Source organism: Sylvia atricapilla, chromosome 4 (genome assembly GCF_009819655.1).
Source record: "Sylvia atricapilla isolate bSylAtr1 chromosome 4, bSylAtr1.pri, whole genome shotgun sequence".
NCBI lineage: Eukaryota > Metazoa > Chordata > Aves > Passeriformes > Sylviidae > Sylvia > Sylvia atricapilla.
The window spans coordinates 70,846,125-70,866,642 of NC_089143.1; the positions used below are offsets into that span (position 1 = coordinate 70,846,125).

A 20,518-nucleotide genomic window follows, 5' to 3' on the forward strand; every position below is an offset into this window, starting at 1 on the left:
TCTCCGAAGAGCCTTAACAGAAACGAATACTCTTTGTCATAAGGAAACCATCATGCCACAAAGCCAAATCTTAAGTATTTGTGAGTAAAAAATAAGCTGCCACCGATATTAACCTCTAGACTCTGCATTTGGGAGCAAATAGGTGTGTGCGAAGGCTTTGTGGCCCGTGGTCAGACAGGTGGCACAACACAGGTGTGTGAAGCTGTGTTTCCCCTGACTGTGCTCTGCTGCCCCTGGAAGCTGCATGTTGTTGCTAATAGGACGCTTTTCTCATTCTCCCGCTCGATCTGTCATGACACCTTTGCAACATCCTGTGTGCTGCTGATGCATTGCTCTGGCATCCTACCAACCTCGCAGCCTGCGGTCCTTCAGTTCCGACAGGTCCCACACGCTGAGCCACGCCTCCTACCTGCGGGACAGTGCCATGATCGACGACACCGTGCTCATCCCCAGCCAGCAGGTGAGCACACCTCCCGACACCCCTCCCTGCCTGCAGACATCAGGAGACAGGGAAGGGTTGCACTGCGAATTGTTCTGGTGAGACTGTGTGGGGCACGCTGCTTGGTTTGTCTGAGTACAGATCTAAGTGTATTTAATGGCATACTGTGCTGTGCAGTATTGAACTCTGTCCCAAAATAAAGGGATAAGCTGCGTGAATATAGCACAGGGGCTGTGTTCCTAATGTTCTCCATTTTAACTGATGTTTGAATGTTGCTGGCAGACATCATGTTACACATTCGGGGGATGTAATGAACTCGTGGCCATTGTCCTAAAAGATACTGTCTCGAAACATTGCTTGTAGTTGAAAAAAAGATTTAGGAAATGCCTTCTCAGTTAAATCATAGCATTCATTTCACTGAGACCACTAACATAGGATTACTTTAGGGAAATACAAAATGCTACAATAAGGGTTTCTAGTATCTTAATGCTATTAGTACTGCATCGTTATAAAAGAAAACGTTTAGATGCTTTAGGCATTACTATGCAAAATACATCTCGTTTTTGTTCATTAATTGATTTCATTGTAGTAAAATGGGGTTATTTTGCTTCCCAAGGTAACAACTCTGGCCAAAGAAGCTGAAAGGAATTCATATCGTTTAAGCTTGGGCCCTGAAATCTTGGACAATGTGGCTCTTTCTTCCAGCCCTATTCATTCAGGGTGAGTGTATCAATTAGCATTACATTACAAAGTGAGAAACAGAGTACCTGCAGTGACACGAGCTTCAACTAATGCTTAACTAGGAGCTGTATTTTAATTCATGGCCTCCTGGAGCTGCTAATAAGTTATGATCTTTTAAGCTCTGACAACCAAGCAAGCCCGAGTACCAAAACTGTTCACTGAAATCACTGCAAATCACTGAGTCCTCACTCAAGTTCAAGGGGAATCAGTGTGATAAATGGCACATACACACAGGCATTAGTGTGCATTTTATGGAGAAATAAGTACAATGCCTTTCAGGGTTAATAATAATTGACACCAAGTGCTTAATCTCCAGATGGTCAGCACTTACCATGCTGGTGGGGTAGTTGAGGTGAGCACCAGCTCCAGTGTTTGCCTTCTAAATTACATGAACAGACAAGCAACCTAAACATCACGTGTTTTGCACATTTGACCACTCTCTTCACGTACAACTTATTCTTTGTAAGCATTTGCATTTAGGCAAACTCACTGTCAAAGCATAAGGCAGGTCAAACTGCAGGCCCAGCCCAGAACATATTTACAAACCTTATCCTTCCTGGCCTTAAAATCTGTGACTGCATTTGTTTTAAATGCTCCTACTTACTGCGTTTTAAGTCATTTCAGTCTTCACACTGAATTCTACATTTGTGTCCTGCCATCAGATTGGATGGGGAATGTGCAGGTGAATTCTGAAGAAACTGGAGTAATTAAAAAGCATTTAGTCTCTGTGGGCTGTGTACATAGCATGACTGGACAGCACAGGGGCAAAGATTATTTTTGTGAATCTCAAATGAGTTTGCTACTATCTTACAGTCCGTATTTTTAAAAAATAGCACTGGAGTCCCGTTTGGAATAACAGGCAGTCTGGATCTAGAGGAGGAACAATACTGCCAGATTGACTAACATCACATAGATGAGAATATTGTTTGTTAGCTGATCCTAGGATAATTGATTGTGACCAGCATTGTTTGGATTTGCTTCTCATGAGCTCCAAAACTAACAAATGAAATGAAAATACTTAATATGTAAAGTATGTGTCTGCTCATATATATACTGATATGAAAGCTTTAAAATTGCTTTGGTGCTTTATTCTAACCCTAGAAAGTTTACAGATTTTTTCCAAAGGATGTATTAATTTGCTCTTTCCAACAGGTAGGTCTTTCCTGTGATTGCTGAGGGTGAACTAAATACTTTCTAGAAGAGTGGCATTTAGTTCTTGGGTGTGCAATTATTTTGTTGCTTTCTTTTAAAAATATGAGTGATTTTCCCATCTTTTGGGATGACTGGGATGCTAGTGGTAGGATAAAATATCTGATTTCAATAGGAGCAACACTCTCTGCAGCCTTATATGAGATAGGGAATTTTAACACAACACAAATTATATTCTTCTTTCTATATGTACACACTAACCTGACACTAAATATTGTAACAAAAAACCCCATAATAACAAATCCTCAGCCTTTGAAAAAGACCGTACAACACTTCATTTTTATCTTGTTTAGATTGGTCTGAGTCATTAAGTTATCATAAATAGGGTGGGGTGCATCTGTTTTCTTAGAAAAGCACATTGACTACTAGAGCTTTGCTTGTCAGACCTTATTTTAAGAGTGAAACAGCTGTAGAAGTTCATGATTATTGCGCTCACTCTGCTGGAACAACAAATATGTATTTGTGATGCACAGCCCCGTTGTCAGCCACACTCCACAAGCAGACACACACTGTTAGTGAGTTCTTATGAAGCAGCAGCACTGCTGACATTTAGGGCATGCAGCGAACTTGTAGTTACCTATCACGAAAGGAAACTCTCAGAATTTTCAAAGAAGTCCACGATAAACATTGTCAGTGGTCCTCTGCAAGGGTGTGGCCTTGGTTTTGCCCAAGACACTGAAAATGTATTCAATTCAGAGGCTGTTTTTGAGAAATAACACATCAGCAAAGTATCAGACAGTAGTTTATTTGTCAGAGATGTAGTAAGTTTGCATTCTGTACAATCTGAGGAGAGAAATGCCACTTCTCTCCCTCCGTCACTCCAGTGGTGAACCCCAAATTGCTGCAGGGTTCTTACTAACTTCCCGTTGTAGGGAAGTGTTCCTCTGGATCACAGTGTAACACCCCCAAGCAAAAAGATAAATTGATAGAGAACTGTTCTCTCAATGTGGAACTTCACAGGCGCGTATTTCAGCTTTTGCATAACTAACCAAATCTTCTTCCATGTCTGAAATTTCAGAAGGGAAAATGTTTTAACCATCCATTTAAATTTTAAATATTCCTTCAATACGTTGATAATTTCATCAGGAAGGAAGAAGAAGTAAATTCTTTGGTCAGAGTCTTTGGCAACCATTTTAAAACCTCAACAATTTTTCTCTCCTAAGAGGTAATGTTCTTGTGGAGCTCAAAATCTCTACATAAATGTCTCCTGGTCATTTTACACAGCTGACAGTTTCCAGATAGTTTCCTAATTTGGCTGAAGAAAAAAGTATAAATTCCTGCACTTAAACGCTCTTTCAAGCAAATCAGATTTTCTTCTTCTCATAAAACTACTTGATCTCACATATTGAGCAGAGTTAAGGATCTCTGAGTATGCCAAAAAGTTTGGGTGCTGAATATCCAATAGGACAGGGTTTCATGACTTCGCTGCTGATATCAGGGGATATAATTTATAATTTCCTGCTGGAATGTGAAAGACATAACTACTGCCTACATAAATGCAAATGTTTCATGGTTTTAGTCTCATACCACACAGTATCCTATTGTGGAAGAACATGTGGATTATTATTAAGTTGGAAGGCAAAAAAAATCACCAAACTGAAAGATTTACAGCATTTAGACATTGCTTGACAGTACCATATTTTTATTTCCCACAAGAATATGCATGAATAGTGAAGATAAGGGTGACTTTAAGATTTTTTTAAGTATTAATGATGTGCAAAATGATGTTGTTCTCTTACCTCTGTTCTGACGATACAGTGAAATTAGTTGCATAGATTCTATTTCTAAGAATTTTCCTGACAGCTGTATGGCAGCACAGTGGACAAGAGAGCAAATGTGACACGTTGTCAGGATCGTGGCACTGTGAGGAAGGAGCTTTGGGTCTGTGTTTGATATTAACTTGGTGTTGAGTCCTAGAGCAAATATGCAGCAGCTCTGCAGGTTTTCCAACTCTGACTCACAGTAAAACTCCTGGCTGATGAAAGATACTGATTTCTTTTATATAATTTGCTGAAGAAGACCCTGTTTGACTAATGAATGGTCAGAGTGTCACTACTTGTATCTTGAAATAAATTACACAGTTGGGATATTATTAGTGAGCTTATCTTGCTGGAAGTAATTGTTTCCACCAATGAAAAGATGAGGGATTGGACAGCTTGTACTGTGAAAAATAATGTGAATTATCATTCTTAGTTGCATGTCTGCAAAAAAGGAGGCTGGATCCTTGCTAACAAGGTAAACAAAATATATTTCAAGTGTTGTATTTTGAATCCATAATATTTTTTTTCCCGATGTGAGATTGATTTCCTGGAAATCGTTATGGAAACAGGACCTGGCAGCCACCAGCTGATAGTCATTTCTTAAATCTGAAAGTTTAAATGATTTCAAATTATGCTTCAGCCTTATGGCCTTTGTTAGAAGGTGACGTTGAGGAAAAACTATGAGTGTATTTCATTAATAGCAAAGCATGTTAATGGAAGAAAATGGCAATGGAGATCCATATAATAAAAAGGGACATTGGAAAGCTAATTGTCCATGTGGCACTAAGTGATTACTGAAAGCCTAAACAGGTCAAAATAAGAGTTTGAAATTTGTCATTTTGTAGAACAAAAGGAGGACAAGAAACATGTTGAAATGGAAGGAAGTGGAGGACAATGTGTCGGTAGAGGATTTTAAGAAAAGACAAACATGATTTATTGTGCTCTCAGGAACGCTGGCTGCAGTTGCCATAGGTTCCTTACTTTGGTATCCCACAGTCCACATTTTAGATGTGGAGACTTAAACCAAGCAGCACTTCCCCTTTTCTGCTTCTGAAAGTTTTACTCAGAATCAAACAGTGTGCATTTCAGGTGTCTGGCTTCCAGTGTGAGAATGTCTGTAGAGAACCCAGACTCCTCCAGTTTCACTGCTGTACTGGTAGTGGCCACTTGGAACTGAGGGTGTTTACGTAGGCTTGTTTTCCATACTCACATCTACCTTCCCACATGTGAGGAATATGCACATATATGTATATGTTCATGTGTTTGCTTTAGAAATCTGTTTCATTTTTCCGGTATTTCATTTAACTCATTCTTTTTTTCCCCCTTTCTGTTCCTTTTTGATGTTAAACCATCTATTCTATTGCAGATGCTCTTCTCCATGTCTTGATCTTGACAACAGCAGGTGAACTTCTGCATAATTTCTTTCTTTAATACGTTGCACTTCTCACCCACCCTATTTATCCTCTCCTCTTACCTCACTTCAGGATGCTTTAGTGTTTTGATCATGCCCATTAGCCAAGAGAAAAAAATAAATCTAACCAGCAGTAATAGTTATGCATGGCACTACTTCTCTTATACAGTAAGTGTCCACTTTCTCCCATCTGCTTTGGCATCTCTAACAAAACAATTCTGGACACTTAACAGGGCCACTGCAGGAAGTCTTAGCAAAGCTCCTTGTACCATCCTGGCTTGTTTTAACCATTGATGTGTTTAACCATACCTTTTCTTTGTTGGTGGCATGGTTTAATATTAATATTTAAAGAAGTAGTCCCCCTCAGAGAATTCAACAAACCACTGTAATTATTGTATTAGTAAGTGGGCCTTTTATCTCACTTGTCTGTGTAAAGAGTGTTGCAGAGCCACTCTCTACGCCCCATTTTCCAAATTGTGCCACCGTATTTGAACTAGTAGAATAACAGCCCAGACCTAGTATATCTTATTTTTCATGCCACACCTATTTTTTGTGTGATGGTCACTTAGTGTGCTTGAACCACTGGCATATTAAATCCTGCACAGAACACCTGAAGCTGAACCTTCCCAAGGGAGATTATCTTCCCTTGGCAAAACGACTGTTAATTGGCACAGTACATGTTCGCCTTCTTCAGCCTAACCCTAGAAAGGTGAAAATTGCCTTAAACATTAAGCTCTGAAAAATCATGAAGTGGCTAATTAACCCCCCAAACTACAAACCCATCTATTTAGGCCATGTCGCTGAATTTCTCAGCAGCTGACTCAGGCAGTGAAGAGAATGTCAGAAGTTAATATTGTAGTGGTTTCCTATGTTAGGATCATGTTTTTTGTCCTCCTGGAATGTGAATTTTGCCTTGTTTCTGGATGGCATAGTTGCAGCCTGCTGGAAAGCACTCTGAGGTAGTTGAATGACGTTGCTGTTGACTTCAGTGGGAGCTGGATCAAGGCCTTTTTTTCTGAGTTTCATCCTCTCTCCTGTTTCCTCCTCCCACTGAACACTTTCCGATGGCCGAAGCACCCTGATTGTTTGTTTCTGCTTCTTCACACTGCGACTAACACTGAATGCTGCTATCTCCTTGTTTCCCAGTTTCGTTTATAAATTGAGACAATGTGTGCCAAGAAGTTTTTGACTGTGTCTACACCGGGTGTGCTCTGGTTGGAGCTTTGTTCCCTGCTGTCTGCCGAGCGCATGTGTGCCTGCCCAGCTGCTCGGGAAGAGCAACCGTACCCGAGCCCAGTGTATGGAAGTGGTGCTGGAGACTTTGTCTAGCTTGGTTCCATGTGTTCCAAGAGCTGTTGCCTGTCCTAGGAAGCCCTCAGCTGCTGGGTTTGCATGGCTCTCCCGACGACCCTGCAGAATGAGTGCCCCCATGCTTGCAGCTGAGGCCGCCTGAAGCTCTGCCTCTGCGGAGCTCTTGACACGACAGGGACTCATCACAAAGCACACAGGTGGCTTTCTTCACCCCCTCCAGCACTGACACATCCAGTTCCCAGTGCCTTCGTTCATCCTGCTGTTATCTTTCACATGAGGACAGATACAGAATAAACCCAAGTTAATTCTATATGAATAAAAACAGCAAAGGGAATAATGACTCAAGCTCAGACCTAAAATACAAATATTTCGTGAAAATACACCCCAACTTTTTGGCCCTTCTATCCAATGCATATATTTTGTCTTTTGTGTTTTGATCAAGTAGAAACCCCAAGAGCTGTTTGCTCTGCTTTCTGTAGAACGTGTGGAAACAGCCTGAAGGATTTAGGGGCCTTTTGTGTGTGTAGGCAACCACAAGGCCACTACAGCCAGTGTTATTTGATATATTTTTCATATGGTAAGCATGTAGTTCTTACTTACTCTAAAATTGAAGAGAATCAAATGGCCTCTTTAATTTATGAGTAAGATTGCTAAATTGAGAAAGAATGGATGATGCTGGAGCTGACTGCTGTGTGCTTAACAGAAGCATGTATAGACTCCCTAGCAGTCAGTAACTGATTCCTATAAGAGAATTGCTTTTACACTTTATTTTTTCTTTAGAAAAATAATTCTGATTTCTCCTTCATTCACTTTAAAAGAGAGAAGGTAATGATTTCCCCGAACCTGATTTGTTTCACCAGTTTGGCTATTATATTTTACTGCCACCTTCCCAAAGCTCAGAAAAATCTCAGTATTGATCCAATTTGCAAGACTGCCAGGGTCACATGTTTGTGTCGTGCTTCATTTCTAACAGAACCTTTAAAATTGGAAACGAAACTTACTCAGAGGCTGTCTTAGTACTGAGAAAGATGCAGCTTTAACCTGCAATCTGCTTTGACTTTGAGTCATCACCTAATTGAAATTTAAGTTAAAATTCCTTTAATCCCTTTTATTAACTGGGTTTTTCTTTCTTTTTTTTCCCCCCCATCTTGAACTCTTCTCTGCTGTTTGTGTTTCTCTTTAGTGATCCCTCTCCCCTTCATTCTCTGTATGTAGGTGGCTGATAGTGCTGTAGTAGTGCTCCATGCAGCTGGAACACGGAGTAAAGTCTGAGTTTGCTGCTTAGCTTCAGGCAGTATATGAGATGTTAGGGTTTTTCACGTGCTAGTGTTACACACTCTAGTGTCTTTGTGGCCATGGGAATTTAGCATGATAAGGTATCACTTCCCTTATGAAGAGTGATGGCTTCATCTGCCATTTATCCCTGCTAGGGATTTTTTTGTTGAGTGCAATCTCTTCCTATCTCGGTCTCGTCACTTAACAACACTTGGTAACAGAGTGGAAGAGGAAAAATAATGTGTGTGTGCGTGGGCAAGAGAATAATTAGCTTGAATTTTACATTTACTCTATATTAGTCATGCAAATTTTTCACTTTCCTAAAGGCACACTTCAGAAAGCATTTTTTATGTCATGCACTAGGTTTGTATGAATTATTTGTATATTGATAGACATGCTCCTTTCAAAAGGGAAAAGGTTTTCTGATCCTGGAACAGCAGTGGCCCCATCCAAATGCCCTATTATGTAGCAAATAGGCAGAATAAGAGGCTGCTGTGATTCAGAAAAGATTTTCTTATTAATTATTTGCTTCACTCTCTTGCATAGCTAAAATTATGTGAAATGTGCTGATTAAAAAAAAAAAAGAATGAAAAGAAATTGGATTAAATAAGTGGATGAAAAAATGAATGTAGTAAAAAGGTGGGAAATTAGCGGAGTGATATAGTGAAAAAGGATATATTTTTACACTCTGTGTTTGCAAACCCTGTGTCAGTGTTCTGTCCTTCCAGGATTATGCTACAGGTCTAAAGCTCAGAAATTTCCCCCTTCAGTTTCTTTCCTTTGCACTATATTCATGCTAGTTCTCCAAAATCTCTTTTCCAGCAATTCCATAGTGTTCTGTAGCTGGGTTTGGGAACTGGCTCCTCCACAGTTAATGCGATAATTGACACTAATCTTTCTGTGCTGTCTGAATAGCAACCTTAGATGATCTTTATGATAGAAACAGGTGCTTTTACGGTAAATAATAGTAATATCCTACTGGTTTTACACTAGTGCTGTTAGCTTTGTGTCTGCCTCCCAATGAGGCTTACCTCTGTCTGGTTTTCCACTCTTTGGAGCCGTGGTTGGTTCCAGTAAGAGATGGCTTGATAGACTTTTGAGATAGACAGTGAGATAGACTTTGGATAGATTTACTGACCCGTGAGGCACATTCAGTAAACTCAAAAGGAAAGAAGGAATAGCAACCATATTAAAAAATGTACCCAGAAGGGCCAGAAGGGAGATTACGTGGTTTCCATCCTCACCTTTGGTGTGTCTGCATTCTAGCAGTGAACAGCAGGTTTGGCATTGCTGAGGCAACTAGGGAGGTAAGCTAAGGAGAACATGGGCCAGCAGCTGACCCAGCACTAATATTTTAGTGATAGACAGCAAAAAAATGGTGATCCTGGTGTTAAAGCATACAATCTTGAGTAATACACAAATAATGAAAATAACTGAATCGTAACTATTGTGTTCATGACAGCTTGCACAATGAGAAATGTAAATGCTGCTTTAATTCAGTCAGAGCCCTCATTAGCTTCTGGGAGTTGTGGGGGAGTGTTTGTGTTGTTCTTAGGAGTAGCTTTCAAATGAGAAACTCTTCTTCCAGCAGTGTCATTGACTGCCTCAAACACACCCATTGTACTGGAGCCTTGGACACACATGTTCTCTGAAACATCACACAAAACCATTTTGATAACACTACTTCATGCACTTCAGGGGCAATTGCAGCACAAGCCAAGAGCATTAGTGCAACAATTGAGCATTTATTATCTCTTAAGCTCTTCTTTCATCTGTGCTCTAATATGTACAAAGAATGTATTTTGTGAAGGAAGTTCCCATTTTTCTCAACAAATCCCCAGACAATCGAAGCTGTAAAATGTTTTCATTTTCTTTTTTTCCCCCCTTGTTAAAACCACAGAAACACCAACCTCTAAGGAATGAGCTAATGGTTGTACTACCCAGAGTTTTACCCTAAGCAAAGCCTAGAGGTATCTGAATGGCAGTAGACTAGGAGCCTGCATGTGTGAGACAGACTGGCATCCGTGGTGCATGGTGTGCTTCCGACTGGCGCTTGTGGCTCCTTCCCATCGTCCATCTCTGACCTGCACGGTGTGTCGAGTGTTGTGTTTTTACAGCATGTGGAGTTCTTGTAGCTGTGTGGACAATGAATGGATGCAATGTTTGTTGCACATAACGGTCAAGGGGGCAGTGGAAAAAATCCCTGTATTTGTTACTCCTGTTATAAGGGCTTTTCTCTATTGCAGGTCCTTCAGTAGCATTTCTGCGACTCCCCATTGTGCTGGTTCTATATTAGTGGCTAGAAGTAGGCCTGACACCGTTCTGTCTCATCTACTCTTATTTTCACTTCCAGCAACCTGACATTACCATCCCACATCAGGCATGATCCTGTAATCAAACAGTAAAAAAAATTAAATTGGAAGTAGTTCTACACCTTTCCCAAGAATGTCCCCAGTCTGTGAAAATCTACATGTTGGTATATGCGGAACTACAAAACATTCAGCACAAGAGAAATTACAAACAAACTGAAATGTTTTTCTCCCTTTTCAAGAAAAACAAGAATCAATAATTTACCCTGAGCTAGAAGTAGACTCCCAGTAGATGGCTTTCTGCATCTCTAAGTTTTCCAATAAGACATTGTGTTGCTGTGCAAGGTAACACAGAAAACCCTAAATCCGTAAATAAACCTTTTATATAGTGACTCTAGCTCTTCTCATCTGACCCACGCCCCAAACTTGCCTTCAAACTATAACAACACGCTGGGCTTTTTTATATAAATAGGTGATAACCCCACCGATGGAGTATTCATCAATAATGCATTCATGCATTCAATAATGAAATTTGATTTGTTTTTAGTATACAAACCCATTTTTTAAAGAAATTATAGTTTATCAGATAACTGGAAAATTATATTAAGAGTCTCAAAAAACCCCTCCACCCTAAAAACCTGACCCATCCAATCAGAATTGGCTTTATAATTTTGAGTAATAAGTAATTTTTTTCAATACGAACTATTTGCCCTTGAAATTTTAAAGAGTGACAACTTTAAATACAGCTGCTTGCAGTACAGAGTAGTGATATTTGCACTTTGCAATACATACACGTGTTCACCTTTACTAGTGTCTGCTGGTGTTTTGTCAACAGCAGCCCTGTGACATAAGACTTTCTGTGAAGAACTATTGGGTAGTAGTTGCCAGTCTAATTAATAACGAACTCAGCATGATTTAGAGCTCCACACGGGAGAAAGGCTTTTTCTCATTGTACCTCTTGAGCGAGAGCTCCGTTTCCATACGTCGTCGGTACGTATGTGGAGCGTGACCGAGGGAGTCGGCCACGTGCTCTGGGTCTCACTGTCTGCCCTGGTTTTGCAGCTTCCTGGTGAGTTTCATGGTGGACGCCCGCGGCGGTGCCATGCGGGGCTGCCGGCACAACGGGCTGCGCATCATCATCCCGCCGCGCAAGTGCACGGCGCCGACACGCGTGACGTGCCGCCTGGTGAAGCGCCACAGGCTGGCCACCATGCCGCCCATGGTGGAGGGAGAAGGGCTGGCCAGCCGCCTCATCGAAGTGGGACCCTCTGGGGCTCAGTTCCTTGGGTAAGGGAGGCCGCGTGGCCCGAAGGGAAACCTTCAGCCTGTGTTTGCGTTCGCGTCGCGCTGCAGCGGGTCCTTTGGCAAACTCCAGCTGAGCAGGGTCTCTGGAGCGTGTGGTAACCAACAGAGCAGTCGTGTGAAGCGCAGGGCAGCTGCCAGGGAAGGGTTCGCAAAGCTTTTACGCCTTTTCGTTCAAAGTGGGCATCTCAAACATCAGCGCTATGGCTAATGTGCTTCCTTGGATATAATTGTTGCTCAGTGTTGTGATACTACAGTGGGAAAACACTCTTGCAGCCAGAAGAGGCAGTTCACGCTGTATTTCAAAAATTAATAGTACTGTGCTGATCTAACCCCCAAACGTGAAGCCTTCTACCTACTCAACACAAGGTGCAGGAGCTTGTTTTAGAGCCTTGTGTTGTGATATCAGTAATTTGGACTACCAGGGAAGCACAGTGCTGTTGATTTTTCTGGGGCTGAAATTGCAAAATTAAACAATAGGACAACTCTGGATTTTTTTTTTTTTGGCCATTTCTCTCTTCCTATGCTGCAAAGCCCATAGAAAGATCAGATTTGTGTCTGCTGCTGAGCTCATTTTAGCAATTTTTAGCTGAAAGCAGCAGTTATCTGCAATTTTGAAAATTTCTTTTACCAGCTAGTCTCCCTGTCAACTGTGACATCCAAAAGTGGATGATTGAAGGAACCCCTTCTAATGCCGTCAATAACTTCATTCAGAAACTGTACAAAAAGTGGCTGCAAACACCAGTAGTTTAAATCCATTTGGAAACAACTCAGTTGCTTTAAAATCCTGTTATAACAGGCAGTCATCAGAGCCACCATCTTTGTTAGTGTTACCACTTATTCTTTTCACATCTTGGTCATTTCTAAAAAGAAGGAGAAAGAAATCTAAAGAGCAGAAGAAATACTGTGCTGTCACATTCAGTCTTCCCATTATCTTTGTCACACACAAATGGATTTTAAGTATGTCTCCCATTCTTTTTTAATGGTTTTCCTATCTGATGAGAGTGTCTCCCCTGCAAGACAAGCCTACAGTGTAGTTTATTTATTCTCAGATCTTTGTGCCCTTCCTGGAAGCGTTTTCCAAGGTGTTGTGCTGGCAGTGAGATCAGAAAAATCACTACTGTTTGCAGGGGTGCATTCTAAGGTCCAGTTCCTGCTCCCATTGAGTACACGGCCAAAACCCCCCTAAGAAAGAAAAGATCCTAAATTAACAAAACTGATTTTGTGATTTGGGTCACCAAATTGTTGTGGCTAGGACGGAACCTTATTCAGTGTACAGCCTAATTCCACTCTGTGGACCAGACAGTGGCACTGGCGTTCTGGCACAAAAAATACATAAAATTTATTTATGTTCTTTCTTTCACTGCTGCTTTGGATGTACTCAGTAAACTTCATCTGCCTACGGCTCCTCCCCCACTTAATGAGGGAGAAAGCTTGGTCAGCCGAATCCTTCAGCTGGGGCCTCCTGGGACCAAATTCCTTGGGTAGGAGAGACTTGAAACAAATTTGATGGATGCTGACCTCCCCATTCTTCTCCTCCTTCTGCAATATGATTTTTTTATGTCATTATGCCCATGATATTGTCCCTTTCTGTCATTTGAAATTTTGTACACTTAATCCTTAGTGAACCATTTTTCAACCTTTGTGGTTTGTGGTTTTGTTTTGGTGGTATGTTTGTATCTTTTTCTTCAAGTACTGTGGCCTTCATTTTTGTTTTGGCATGAAATCTTCCTAGTTCTGTGCTTGATGTCTGTAGCAAAGCAACCTGGATTGGGACCACAATTTAAAAAAAAAAAAAAAAAAAAAGAATCTACTGTAAATTTTAAGCTGTTTTTTTTTTTTTTGTTTCAAGGACCAATCAATCAGTAAGTTATATGTTGGGTACCACCAGTGTGATAGAACACACGGCATTTATCACATACCTGCTAACCTGTGTGAGTCCTCTAATTAGAGAAGTGTATCTACAAATATATTTATATCTTCTCTCTTATTTCTAAGAGTATGTATATATATGTTCATCTCAATACAGATATATTATATGTACACATATGTGCTGTATATGTGTGTGTGTATATATATATATATGCTGGTGCAGAAGTTGACTTGCAAGGCAACAAGGCAAATTCTTATCTCTTATACTGCAGTAGTAACCCAGACAATCTCCTCAGACTTCCTGTATCTCTCCCAGGGTGTAAATCAGGAATAAATTCATTGGAATATATAGAATGACAAAGTTAAATTGGCGCAGGACACAATTGCCTCTGGATTGCAATGAAATTATTCTGATTTGCACTAGTAGAAGTGAGATCAGAATTTGTCCCACTATTCCTATACATTACAGTAGATTCTCTTTGAAATGAAGTTGCACAGTTTAACCCAGACAGTAGTGACAACAAAAACAAGCATGAGTTTTTGATAGATTTGCAAAAACCAACACCAAATTTCCAGATAAGCACTATTATCTTACCAAATCTCATTCACACTGTGGAAAGAGGTGAATGCACTTTTTCATCTGTCCTTCAGCACTTACTGGGTCCCTGTAACAATCTAGTCTGTGTTAGTGGCCTCTACTAGTTTAGGATTATGCCAAAATATCCAAGCCAAATAGGTAGAATTCCAGGTCACTTTGTAGCAGACTGAATAGAGTTGCTGTTAATCCTGTTTCTTCCTCTCTCCCGTGTGCATTTAATGCGCTGTGTTGCTGTGCCAGGCCCGTGATTGTGGAGATTCCCCATTTTGCTGCCCTGCGTGGGAAGGAGAGAGAGCTGGTGATCCTGCGCAGTGAGAATGGGGACAGCTGGAAGGAGCATTTCTGTGAATACACTGAGGATGAGCTGAACGAAATCCTGAATGGGATGGATGAAGGTATCTCGTGGCACTTGGTTTCTTATCCTGCTCCTGTGCTCCTTCTGTACCCTGTGGGTAGCAGCTTTTAGCTTGGTGCTCACTTCCTTTGCATGGGCTGCTGAAGCAGTGGGACAGGATGTCTCCCTTTGTGAAGCTGACAGTAGATTCCAGACATGGGTTTTCTCCTGTTTCTTCTTGTAGCGTTAAACAAAAAGCTTCCATAGCAAACATTTTTCCAGAACAAGGTAATTACCATACTGATCCTTTTGGAGCAGCTCCATGTGTGGGAGGAAATGTCAGTCACGGGTACTCCTGCTTTCTGGAAGAACAGAATGGCCTCGGGCTGTTTAGGAGCTGCAGAAGTTGTTATTAATCTGGTTTTTTTTTTTTTCAAAAAAACATCGCAAATCCCAAAGTAAACAAGACAACTCACAGCATTAAAACTTAACTCAAATTTTGATCCTGTTTTGACGTTTTGTTTCATAGGACTTTGTAAATAGGTGAGGTAGAGGGGGCTGGAACCAATCCCTTTGGTTGTTTCGCTGCTGATCTTTGAGGTTTTGTCAATGTGTTTGCTGCCTTCAGTCGGTGGCTCAGTCTGTCTGTTCTCTCCTGATTGCTCTGGTTTAGCTGAACACGGGTGTGTTTCCTTTTCCCATTGTTTCTAGACAAAACACTTTGTGTAAGTTGCACAAAAGTGTGGAAGGCTTGAGTGCATTTTGAAGGTGGCTGCACTGTTTCTATGAAACTCTGGTCTTCTGATCACTCCCTTTTCTGCCCTCAGTACTTGACACTCCGGAGGAGCTCGAGAAGAAGCGCATCTGTCGCATCATCACCCGGGATTTCCCCCAGTACTTCGCAGTGGTGTCCCGGATCAAACAGGACAGCAACCTCATCGGGCCCGAGGGAGGGGTGCTGAGCAGCACTGTGGTCCCACAGGTGCAGGCTGTCTTCCCAGAAGGGGCGCTCACCAAGAGAATTCGTGTCGGCCTCCAGGTACAGTGAAGCATTCACAGAGCTTTGGTTTTATTTTTGGTGACGTATCACCATTTTTTGAGTGGAGAACCAGCATATTCAGCTCGTCGTGTTGCATGTTGTCTACAACACTTCTAGTAAAAGTAATAAAAGAAAAAAAATCCATGCAAAAGTCAAAGCAAGTGGTAAAGCTTTGGGTTTTCCAGTTAGTCCAGAGTCTTGTCTATTACCTGTCTATATAAATTTGGGAAGAAGTGTTGATGATGATGCTGATATTAATGTAGGTCATAGAATTTCCTAAATACTTCTTATGAAAGGCATCATAGAAGTTCAAAGTGCTGCAATAATTGAACGTGCTTCTACTATTAAATGTACAGTTTTTCAGTGTGAAAGAACCAGTGTAACAATTCACTCCCCAGAGAGGGAAGTCTTTCCTCTGGTCTACATCTTGTCCTCTTGCTGCATGCATCCATGGTTTACCTTGTACAGGGGACTGTGCTTGTTCAAATCTCCTGGGATTACCTGAATAGCACTGCAAAACAGACAGAGTTTGTTCTCAGGGGAAAAAGCGACCAGGTTGTCATTTGCTACTGGTTAAGTGAATTTAAATTGATGCTGTAAAAATCTGATAAGCAACAAGAAAGGGGATAGGAAGAAGAGGCAGACATGGGAAAGTTAAAAAAGTGAGGTCTCCCCTTCTCACTGGCAGTCAGTTCTTCTGTCTGCAGATTTTTATGGGAAATAGTGCCATTTGAAAATTTAAGGGGTTTGTGGGCAATATAGGGACCCAGTTCTTTACACACCATTAAACCGTTTTCAAGTAACTTCCCTGTTATTTCCTGTTGCTCTGGAAAGGCTCAACCTATGCACACTGAACTTACAAAGAAGATTTTGGGCAACAAGGCAACCTTCAGCCCCATAGTCACGCTGGAGCCCAGGAGAAGGAAATTCCATAAGCCCATCACGATGACGATTCCCGTGCCCAAGGCCTCCAGCGATGGGCTCATGAACGGCTATGGAGGCGACACGCCCACTCTGAGGTTACTATGCAGCATAACAGGTAGGATGCCAGTCCTGGAGCTCTCCATGAGCATCCTGAAACTGTCAGTCCCCTGTCAGGGGGCTGGAAATGCTGATCTGATTACACTCAGGGGAAGCTGGATGGAAACCTGACTGGAGCGAGAAGCTGTGAAAATAAGCTACTTTCCAAACAATTCCTTTATACCAGAGATGGCATTAGTTGTTTGCACTAACAAGAGATGTGTAATATTATCACAGACTTTGGGTTTGGTGGTTCTTTTGCGTTTTCCTTGCAGTTCGTTTCTTGAGAACCAACATACCTCTGCCTGGCAGAATAAGTGTAGTACGGACTTAATGTTTCAGGATGCTTAGGAAGAAAATACTGGAGTTAAACACTTAACTTGCCATGGCTCCAGACTGATTAGCATCTCCTTCAGTCTCTGTTAAGAGAGAAATGAGGTGTAAGCATTTAATTAAATTAATTAATTCAATCCTGTGCTACAAGGCTCATCAATTAAAAAATCCTTTGGGCACTTGGTTTTCCAGGGTAAGCCTGTCCAGTCCTACTAGTGGAATAATGTGGACCCAAGGAGAAACCATAGCTGGGATTATTACTTGTTTAAAAATTAAAAACTGTAAAGAATATCTTAGAAGCAAAAGAGTTGCAGACTTGCCTGGTTTTGATTTTATTTTTAAACCTCTATGATTTCAGGAGGAACCACCCCTGCTCAATGGGAAGACATCACTGGGACAACACCATTGACATTTGTTAATGAATGTGTCTCCTTCACAACAAATGTATCTGCCAGGTACCTACACAACCAAACATGACTTTTACAGGAATACTCTCAAATATATGCCTTTGTTCCACAAATATTTCTGTTAAACTGTTTTAGTTTGGAGAGCAGAGTGAACAGAGGTATTTATTATTATGCAAATTTCCATGGAAACAGAAATGCCTTATTTGAGTACTTCACTATACATCTTGTAAGAGATATTACTTCCAGAATATCTAAAACTGAGAAGTCAGGCAGAAAGGGCCTGTAGCTGTGCCAAACTGGGGTCTAGAAGCATCTCTTCCATACATCTGTTCTTGTGATGAGATTTAACTGCTGTCTTACTGAAAGCAGATTTTTATTAAAAAAAAAGAATATGACTGTATGTATGCATTTTAATTTGTGTCCATGATCTGTATCACAGAAATGCCCAAAAACCTCCTCCTCTGTAGCAGGAGATGCAGTCCACAACCTGGAATGTATTCCATCTAGACTGTGTACTCCAGCAAACAGTTAAAAAAAATCATGGATAACTTGCCATGAAATTCAGTGCAAGCATTCAGTGTCTAGGGCAGTTATTGCTGTTAATTAGGTTTGTTATTTATTGACATAGTGTATTCAGTGTTAAAATTAAATCAGCTCTTGCAGTCCAACCTCCAATTTAACATTAGGTGAAATAAAGCATTATTTTTTAATCCTTGCTCAGTTCAGAACAGGCTGTTTTCCCATTCAGCTGGCTGCTTTGCTGATGCATGGTTCTGTTTGGTGTAAGTGAACATTCCTCTGTAACAGCAGTGGCCACGAGAGGGGGATCTTACAATGCCTTCAGCTCAGGGCTGCTGCTGCAGAGGTCTGTGCAAAAGCAGGAATTTAATTTAAGAACCACGTGTGGAAACAAGATGCAGAGTTTGAGAGGTCCAAATCCCTAAAATTGTCAAGTCCCAGCAGCAGGGGACATGTGATAGCCAGAATGAGGTTGACATTTTATGGTCCTACAATCCATGTTTGTAGTGGATCTTTCTTAATCCTGATGATGACATGAGAATTACTATTGTTAATGTTCTGTGATACAGGCAGAGATTCTAATGGTTTCTGCCTATTCCTTTAAATCTAAATGAATGTTCAAATATCTACTCTGCCCCAAACATGATTTGAAATGCTGGTACAGTTAAAAAGGGGATGGAGATTTTTTTCATCTAATTTCTAACTCTTTGCTATTCACAGTAATTTTTTATGTCTATTTAAGCATTAATGATGGGCAACAATTTTACCGTTCATAAAACTAATTCTGTTCCAGAATGAGCTTGGGAAAGAGATATATTTGCCGTGTGAATTACACTGCAGGCTTGGAGGCCCAGTAGTTGTTTTCCATTTCCTGAGCTGCATCTTTTAAAAGACTTAATATCTATTGGGGATTTTTAGCCCCTGGTGTTTGACAGCAAATCACTGAGGCATCTGGTGGTTTCTCAGAGGATGTGGCCGCTCCAGTTGGAGTCCAGCACAGCATAATTCTCCCACGCAGGAAAAGGAAAGGATCAGTGTGCAGAGCCTTTCTGTAGCACACATGCTTTCCCTCTTGCAAATGTCAGCAGCCTGGGGTTTTGTGCCGTGCGTTTGTGAAGTGTTCTGAAGATGAGCACGGCGTGGAATTTGCTGTTATTCAGCTGCAGATGAGTAAGTGCAGAGAAGTCACACTGCAAAGGTGTGCTTTGGGGTTATTATGCCGTGTAATCCACCGTGAGGAATAACACTCCTATGGATCAGAGCAGCTTTTGAGCTGCCTCTGACCTCTCCTGACTTCTGCCCTCATCTGCGGGCTGGGAAGCTTGAGCTTTCCACCCACATAGGGGATTTTACTGAAAAGAAATGGCATCAGCTCCACAGAGAAACTCAAGTGGTAGTTGGGAAAGAAGGCAGGATGTGTCACTCCTTGGAGAATGCTTGGTGACTAAACTCACATAGGAATAATTTCTGATTTTGCATGCAGATTTGCACAGTGGACAGAGTAATTTACGTTTACCTAAAGACCTCAAGTTTTGCTGTTGTACATAAGGAATTGATTCCTATTTCCTTTAAGTTGGGTGGCAGGTAAAACCCAAGAGTGACAATTATTTTTCTACTCTATTCTGACTTGTTATCTCCCATTGCTGTGATTACCAGCTAACGCTGCCAGGATTGGGAAACATAGAATTTCCTTTCTTAAATCCTTCTCCACTGATGGCAAACCCCTTCATTTTCTTTTACAGATTTTGGTTGATAGACTGTCGTCAGACACAAGAATCTGTTACTTTTGCTTCCCAAGTGTACAGAGAAATTATCTGTGTCCCCTACATGGCCAAATTTGTGGTGTTTGCCAAATCCCATGATCCCATTGAAGCACGGTTAAGATGTTTCTGCATGACAGATGACAAGGTGGATAAAACTCTAGAACAACAAGAAAACTTTGCTGAAGTTGCCAGAAGCAGGGATGTAGAGGTACTGTCCGAGACTTTTAAGTTTTCTGCATTTTCTAGTGTCTGCTTTTAAACTAGTATTTTCCATCTTCTATCTGCCGCAAGGACTGAAAAATAATCTGTCGCTAAGTACTGTCACAATGAAGTGTCAGCAGCCATGATAAGATGGAAAGTTGGACTTTAGTCAGGTGTGAGGAAAAAGTAATGAGGAAACCCTATTCCTCTGAGGGTCAGAGCCAAAAACAATGGCTAAATCCCAACTTCCAGTAACCCCATAAATGCACATCTCTAACCAGAAAGACAGCTGACAGGCGTCGCAGTTTGTCAGCATATTCACATACCACGGAGTTAGAGTAGCAGGTTTGATTAATATTTTGCTTTACAAAAATAAAATTACATTAAATCTGTTGCTGAGCAGGCAAAAGCTTTCCTATGCGGAATTCAGCAAACTACCTACTAAATGCAGTTTTTCTGGCTCTGTCAGCTTCCTCAGAAGGGATGACGAATTGAAGGTGCTTTAACTTATGTGTCACACTCTGCTTAGTTCAGTCTCTTTTCTGTGAGAATCCCACCTTTAAAAGAATTGTCCTCGCTGCTCCTGAAGCTCTGCCCCGTGCCTCTTGTGCAGAGCAGCAAGATAAAATATGGGCTTATCAAACTGAACGACAAGGCTGGATTTCTGGAAAGTAA

At 41.2% G+C, this 20,518-nt stretch overlaps 1 protein-coding gene across 24 annotated transcripts in view; it reads left to right on the forward strand.

Moving 5' to 3' along the window:
- The window catches only part of ANK2 (ankyrin 2), a 185,859-nt gene that overhangs the window by 137,583 nt on the left and 27,758 nt on the right, over nucleotides 1–20,518 (forward strand). For 13 of the 24 annotated variants that reach the window (XM_066318363.1, XM_066318370.1, XM_066318377.1 and 10 more), the window contains 8 exons: nucleotides 358–460; nucleotides 1,056–1,159; nucleotides 11,518–11,742; nucleotides 14,468–14,622; nucleotides 15,389–15,600; nucleotides 16,435–16,639; nucleotides 17,312–17,408; nucleotides 19,622–19,850. In XM_066318363.1, the coding sequence (XP_066174460.1) occupies nucleotides 358–460; nucleotides 1,056–1,159; nucleotides 11,518–11,742; nucleotides 14,468–14,622; nucleotides 15,389–15,600; nucleotides 16,435–16,639; nucleotides 17,312–17,408; nucleotides 19,622–19,850 (1,330 nt within the window). Of the gene's footprint in view, nucleotides 1–357; nucleotides 461–1,055; nucleotides 1,160–5,515; nucleotides 5,552–11,517; nucleotides 11,743–13,142; nucleotides 13,242–14,467; nucleotides 14,623–15,388; nucleotides 15,601–16,434; nucleotides 16,640–17,311; nucleotides 17,409–19,621; nucleotides 19,851–20,518 lie in introns of all 24 variants that reach the window. The other 11 variants (XM_066318380.1, XM_066318362.1, XM_066318358.1 and 8 more) reach the window with 3 other exon arrangements.